Here is a 7,547-nt window from a genome sequence, read left to right on the forward strand (position 1 = left end):
GTACAGAATCTGCCTGCAATGCAGGAGACCCGGTTCAATCCCTGGATCGGGAAGATCCCCTGAAGAAGGGATAGGCTTCCCACTCCAGTATTCTTGGGCTCCCCTCATGGCTCAGACAGTAAAGAATCTGCCTGCAATGTGGGAGACCTGGGTTCTATCCCTGCATTGGGAAGATCCCCTGGAGAAGGGAACTGCTACCCACTCCAGTATTCTGGCCAAGAGAATTCCATAGACAGTATAGTCCATGGGGTCACAAAGTGTTGGACATGACTGAGCAACTTTCACTTTCAGTGATCTCTATTTTTTTAATCTCCCTTTTCTCTCCTAGACTCACTTCCAACATTCACCTTACCAGGGTATTATTTTATCTTCCTGCTTCTCTTTCTTACCACGTACAATCCTCCCCTGCTTTTGAGAACCACTGAGCTCTGAAGTCCAGAAACCAACCTCAATCATGACCACTAGGATCTTGTTCATCCTCATCTCAAAAGCAAAGCATTCTATATCAGTAATTCAATATTCTTTCATTCATTGATCAGATAAAATGTTATTCAAAGCAAAAAGAAAAGCTGTTACGGACCAAGTGATCCTGAATTGCACAAAGTGAAAGGTCTGTCTTTAAGAGAAAGAACTCAGGAGGAGATTCTGCAGTCAGAGACCAGGAAACTCACCAATCTGACATAAGATGAGCACACGTTCTACTTAATAAAGTCTAAAGATTTACAAATGCCGTGTCAATAATAGTTCTTATGTTGAATATTCCCTAAACTCTACCAGAAAATGGAGACATAATTCCTTTGAACAGTTCACCCTGGTTGTAGTCATTTTCCCCTGGGCCTCATTTTGCCAACAGCCCCATTTTATACATTTCCACCTTCCTATATTTTTACAGCTGTCAGAAAAGTTACTTGCACTTCTAAAAACTCTAAAATATGAAATTCCCTGATGGGAATTGAGGGAGTGGTTGAGACTCTGCATTGCCAGTGCAGGGGATGTGGGTTTGATCCCTGGTCAAGAAACCCTGACCCCACATGCTATGCTGTGTAGCCAAAGAAAAAAAAAATCTCTAAAATAGAGGTCTAATTATTTACCTTAGCCCTCCCTCCCCCTATTAAAAAAAAAAATCCACTGAAGAAGAAATATTTCTCTTTTCCACTTCTGAAGTTGCTCCCCATTCACAATTGGATTGAGAATAAATCTTGGTCAAAGCATACCAGTAAATTAGAGCAAAGTCTTTTTCAAGTGAAATAAATTTTAAATGACAGATTCAAATATATTAAGGATTAAGTTCTTTCAAGTGCAATAACTAAGTATGCAAGAATGAAGTTTAGCAAACACCAGGCTAAGAGTCAGGATACAAAATGAATTAGCTATAGTCCTCACCTGAGAAGCTTTCAGTCCAGGATAATATATAATATGTATAAAAACACAAAGGTATATGTGCAAACAGTGTTATACATTGAAGCAAATTATTTAAATTTTACATGTAGGCATGAGATTTAGAAAGTATACATTTCAGCACAAAATTGTTTCCAAGTTCAAAAATTCAAGTTAATCATATTTCCATATTATCTGATATCACGAAGTTATAGCTCAGAATTTGGCACATTCCTTCTGACTCTGTAAGCAAGTAATATTTGCTTTCATTTCCAGGGCCAAAAAATGGAATTACTCTGTCTTGGGGGGCTGTCACTTAACTAGTACTTCATAAGATCTCTGGAGATGTGGTTACATTTCAAAACGTGTAAGTAAAAGCACATTTGCCTATCAGTTTGCAGGATTTCATGTGTGATGCCATTTCTTGCAAACCTTAAAGAGTAAATCGCTGGGTCTCATGCTAAACACAGAAATGAAGTTCAATTTTGAAAAGGGAAAGAACTAAAACTCCTGATGGTGGGCAGGGCAGAAACCTAGCTTCACAATTTGGCGGTCAGAGTGACCCTCTGTCCTTTTTGTTCTCACTGTTAGAGGCAGGGTTGTGTTGTCTATCTGCAGCCCCAGATCCTGTCTTGGTCATCTCCTGGCTGTGTGGCCTTAAATAAGCCACTTAACATCATCACCCTCAGACTGCTCATCTATAAAATGGGGTAAAATTTACCATCTTAAGAGGTTGCCACGGAAGGTTAAAAATAATGTCTGTAGTTCACCTGCCCACTGTCTAGAACATCGTAAGTATACAATAACTATTAATGATTCAAAAAAGACAAGCTCAGGCAAAGTGCTGGTAACATAGATGAATGGAATTCTGTAAAAATCTCCGTATGAAACTGGGACCCCTGACATTTCAACTTAATAAGTTTCCATTCTCTCAAGAAATGAAACAAATGGCTGGATGATGGCCCCTCTCTTCAAGCTGAGTCTGCTTTGGACTGCTGCTTCCTTTCTATATCTATTGCGAAGGAGACCTTGCAATTTCTGCAAATTTCTTGCTTAAAAAATCCTTTATTTAGGCGTCCCACTAGCTTGCTCTTTGTGATGTGTCTAGTTTGGGAGAAAATATGTCCTTTGGCATATGTGTCTCCTATAAAAAGGTAAAAGGAAGTTGTAGTAGGATTTCACTTTGAGTTCATCAGTCCCTGTCCCTAGGAAAATATAAAGAGGGTAACAAGATCCTTCCATTTGTGAGAATTGACATTGGGCATTCCCTCTAGAGGTCGGACGTGGACTTCAAGTGGAACCCCTCTGATTTGCCCCCAAATCAACTAGTGGGCACAGGTAGATCCAGCTGTTCACAGGAGTGCTCACAGAACTGAAGAACTTTACCTTCAGAGAGGTTGGAGTCAGAGCCAGATAATATTCAGACAATATCTGGATATTTAGGGGTCCAGGGGTTGACTGTATGAGCATTGATACAATTTCAATAACAAAAAGAGCAACTGGGTTTTATATACTAACAAAGTTGGCAGTGGTGAAGTATCAGACAAGGCTTCTGATTTCACAGAGTTTGCCAAGGTCAAATATTATGTAAAGGAAGATCTGCTGGAAATATTACTAGTATCATATTCTACTCAAAAATAGCATTTTTCAGGGAATTCCCTAGTGGTCCAGTCCAGTGGTTAAGACTTCATGTTTCCAGTGTCAAGGAACTAAAAGGAACTAAGATCCAATGGAGTGCAGTAAAAAGATTTTTTTTTTAAAGAGTATTTTCAATGTTTAAGAGGTATTCTTATTGAATCAGAAAAAAAAAATGCAACAACCTAATGACAAGACTTTTAAATCCTTGGAAACTCAAACTCCAGTATCAATCTGGAAAATGCATTTGTTCCCCATTTCTCCCAGTGAATTTTACAACTGTTTCTGAAACTATATTCTGTGAGAAGATAGACTAGATCATGATCAGATGGTTCATACTGAGTTTTCAAAAGGAAACAAATAGGAGATATGAGGGAAGAACTTTAAGAAGCTTAAGGTTTAGGAAGAAGTATTCATTAATTTACCCACTCAGCAATCACTCACTTCTTCCCCACTATGCATAAGACACTGTGCAGTGCAGAGAATGCGAGCAACAGAATAATTTGGAGAAGAAAAATTCTTTATGACAACCTATCTGCACTCCACCCAGATTTCTTCTTTCTATCACAAATACGTAATGGGAAAAATAATTCAATTATATCTATACCAGTGAATTGTCAATATGCATAATCATTTTCTTGTTAAGCTGGCCAAAAAAGGGGGGCCACTATACTTTGGATGGAGAGAGTGAACTTTCCTAGGCAACACCCATTCAGAGACCTATAAAAGGTTAGCCTTCCTGCCTTGCTGACACTGCTCCATCCTGAGCTATAGGTCCCTCCAGCAGCACCATGTCCCTCTCTGTGCGCACCTCTGGGCTGCCTCAGTGGCTGTCCTCCCAGAGTGGGACCCTGGGCAGAGCCAGGGGCATGTCTGCCTCGAGCATTGGAAGCGGCTATGGGGGCAGCGCCTTTGGCTTCGGAGGCAACTCTGGAGGAGGCTTTTCTGCTGCTTCCATGTTTGGTTCTAGTTCTGGCTTTGGTTCTAGTTCTGGCGTTGGTTCTAGTTCTGGCTTTGGTGGTGCCTGTGGAAGTTCCTTTGCAGGAGGATTGGGTGCTGGTTATGGAGGAGCTGGGGGAGGGGGCTTTGGAGGCCTGGGGATTGGATTTGGAGGAAGCTCAGGAGGGGGCTCTCTAGGGATTCTCCCTGGCATCGATGGAGGCCTTATTTCTGGATCAGAAAAGGAAACCATGAAAAATCTTAACGACAGATTGGCTTCCTATCTGGATAAGGTTCGAGCTCTAGAGGAGGCTAACACTGATCTAGAAACCAAAATTCGAGAGTGGTATGAAACACGAGGCTCTGGGACTGGAGACCCGGGGTCACAGAATGATTACAGTAAATATTATCCATTGATTGAAGACCTCAGGAATAAGGTAACAAAATGGTTTCTTTCGAGGGGCTTTGGGAATTATTTTTTACTTTCTTTTTTTCTATTTCAAGATTTTACAGTGATAAATCACCTAAAACTTAGATATTTCTCCATTCAACTGTATTTGGAGTAAATTCTCATCTCAAGATATTTGGGCTGTGCTTAGTCACTCAGTCATGTCCAACTCTTTGCAACCCCATGGGCTATAGTCCTCCAGGCTCCTCTGTCCATGGAGATTCTCCAGGCAAGAATACTCGAGTGGGTTGCCATGCCCTCCTCCAGGGGATCTTCCAAACCCAGGAATTGAACCCGGGTCTCCTGCAGTGCAGGCGGATTCTTTACCATCTGAGCCACCAGGGAAGCTCAAGAATACTGGAGTCGGTAGCCTATCCCTTCTCCAGGGGATATTCCCAACCCAGGAATCAAACTGGGATCTCCAGCATTGCAGGTGGATTCTTTACCAACTTCCAGGGAAGCCTATAGTTTCATTTTATCATTTTCCATAAAATGACTTTATTCCCACTACCTTTTCTGTGCGATAGGTATGTTTCTTAATTTTTAAGTAAGATTCTCCACATATATTCTCTTTTAAAAAGTTAAGCTGCTTTATATTCTTCATAAAATAGCACTTTAACATCACCTAAAATTTTCCTGCCAAAGATATATTTGCAAAACACTAGTATTTGGTGACCTCACTTTATGTGCTTCCTTGTTTCGCCAGATCATTTCTGCCAACATCGAAAATGCCCAGCTCATCTTGCAGATCGACAATGCAAGACTGGCTGCCGATGACTTCAGAATGAAGTGAGTAGGATAAACGACTAATGATACCTGACATGTCCCAGCATTTCTTCTTACTTTCTATTTTCCTTCCTTCATTGATGGCAAATATTTCAAGCCTTCTTCGGTTCACAGGTTCCACACATGTTTTGGTAAATTTACACTGGGCATTCTAGAAAGTATCTAGATTCAATAGAGTCACATTACATGTCCTTAATTACAAGTTGCTCAAACCCAGGGCTGTGGATTACCATATCTGACATTTGTTATTGACTCATGAAGTGCCAAGATAATTCCACCAGGATCCTAAACCTCAGTCTTCCATGCATCAAAATGAATTAATAATGTTTGTGCCTGGGAGTTAAATAAAATGATCTTTTTCCTGATGACACATATAATTAAAATATTAACCATGTACTTATTTTTATATCCCTTTCTCCTTTCTACACCACTCCCTCCCCTCAGATATGAGGAGGAAAATCCTAAGGTCCTGTTTGCTCCACAGAATTTCCACACAAGATGTTGCTTTGGTGATGATCCTGAAACCTATTACAAGTTACTAAAGGAATATCTATGTTTTAAATTAAATCTTGAATAAAAGTTAAGCAAGATGACTAAATGATTATTTTATTTTCAACCACTTCTAAGCTTCCGTCAGAAACTCCAGCTAGAGAGGGGTTGCTACTGTTCATAGCCAGGGCAGCCAGCCAGAAGTGAAGTTGTAAGCCTGGGATGCAGTGCTGCTGGGGTTCACTGCTGATAGAAAAGTATAATTTTTTCACTTCTCTCCAACTAAGAAGTAAATTATCATTTTTTTAAAAAAGGAAAATAAAAAGTTAGATCATTCATTACACTGCCGCCAGATTTATTTGCAAGGAAGCCCTGAAGATGGCAGGGGCCTTATTCAAATGGGTGTGTGGATTCCCAGACTGTTTTGCACTTGATTTTCAGATATGAAAACGAGCTGGCCCTGTGTCAGAATGTGGAGGCTGACATCAACGGCCTGCGCAGGGTGCTGGACGAGCTGACCCTGGCCAGAGCCGACCTGGAGACGCAGATTGAGACCCTGAACGAGGAGCTGGCCTACCTGAAGAAGAACCACGAGGAGGTGAGAGCCAGAAAGGACAGCTCTCTAAGCAGCTTTTTTCTCCCAGATTCAACAATTATCATTTCAAATGTATAAATATGGAGTTAGAAGAGATATGCATAATACATTGGACAATCAGAATTTTAATTGTCCTGATTTCATGATTTTAAAAATATAGTTTTGATGTTTTTGTTTGGTTGGTTGGTTTATGGTCATACCAAGTGGCATGTGGGATTTCAGTTCCTTGATCAAACCTGTGCCCCTGACATTGGAAGCCCGGGACCACCAAGGAAGTTCCAAAAATACAGTATTTTTCAAGTTCAAAAATAAAAGTCTACCAATAACACATACTGTTAAATATGCTAGAGAAACTGGTTATACCCAGTGTAGTACACACATGGAACTCTGATATACCACAATGTATGTCAGTAATTAAGCATAACCCTGGCACAAGACTCCTAAAGAGCTTTCTACTGGAAACCAATGACTATGGTACAACTGGTGAGCAAACCCAGGGACTGTCTGCAGCCCTCCTTTTGGCGGTTTGGCAGCTGCGGTTGAAAGCCCCGGGGGGCACCAATTCCACCAGGCCTTCCCATCCTGTGAAGGCCATGGAGCCCCAAGAAGCAGGGCCAGCTCATCCATCAGGCACAGCACCAAGGACCCGCAGTGAGTTTAGGGGTCCATCTCAAGCTCTTTCAAAAATCAGAAGAAAACTACTAATGTTTAGATAAAAGATGTTTGAATAGTTTGTATTAACTGGTTTGTCTTTAAACCAACGCAGTTGTAAAAGGTAATGTTTCCTATTTTTTGTGGATGAAGAGGCCCACGAAAGTCACAATGGGCCCCTTTGTCCCTCTCACCCGCTGTCCCCAGGAGCTCCAAAGCTGCCGGGCCGGCGGCCCAGGCCAGGTCAGCGTAGAAATGGACGCTGCCCCTGGAGTCGACCTCACCAGACTCCTCAACGACATGCGGGCGCAGTATGAAACCATCGCTGAGCAGAACCGGAAGGATGCGGAGGCCTGGTTCATTGAAAAGGTACTGCTAACAAAAACAAGAGGCGTGGATACGCTTGTATTAAAGGGGAGCTGAGCTGACTCACGTCCCCTCACCCCTCTTTGTTGCGGCAGAGTGGGGAGCTCAGGAAGGAGATTAGCAGCAACACGGAGCAGCTTCAGTCCAGCAAGAGTGAGGTCACCGACCTGCGGCGCGCGCTTCAAAACCTGGAGATAGAGCTCCAGTCCCAGCTCGCCATGGTAGGGAGCGTGCCAGAGATGCATCCAAATGAGTAAGACG

General features: G+C 42.0%; 1 protein-coding gene across 1 annotated transcript in view; it reads left to right on the forward strand.

Annotated features, from left to right (window-relative positions):
• Window positions 1–3,667: 3,667 nt before the first annotated feature.
• Window positions 3,668–7,547, forward strand: part of KRT12 (keratin 12) — a 5,736-nt gene continuing 1,856 nt past the window's right edge. The window contains exons 1-5 of the mRNA XM_010842589.1: window positions 3,668–4,388; window positions 5,106–5,188; window positions 6,116–6,272; window positions 7,128–7,289; window positions 7,382–7,507. Coding sequence (XP_010840891.1) covers window positions 3,804–4,388; window positions 5,106–5,188; window positions 6,116–6,272; window positions 7,128–7,289; window positions 7,382–7,507 — 1,113 coding nt within the window. The 5' untranslated portion in view covers window positions 3,668–3,803. The remainder of the gene's footprint in view (window positions 4,389–5,105; window positions 5,189–6,115; window positions 6,273–7,127; window positions 7,290–7,381; window positions 7,508–7,547) is intronic.

Source organism: Bison bison, unplaced genomic scaffold, assembly GCF_000754665.1.
Source record: "Bison bison bison isolate TAMUID 2011002044 unplaced genomic scaffold, Bison_UMD1.0 scf7180017864180, whole genome shotgun sequence".
Classification (NCBI taxonomy): Eukaryota; Metazoa; Chordata; class Mammalia; order Artiodactyla; family Bovidae; genus Bison; species Bison bison.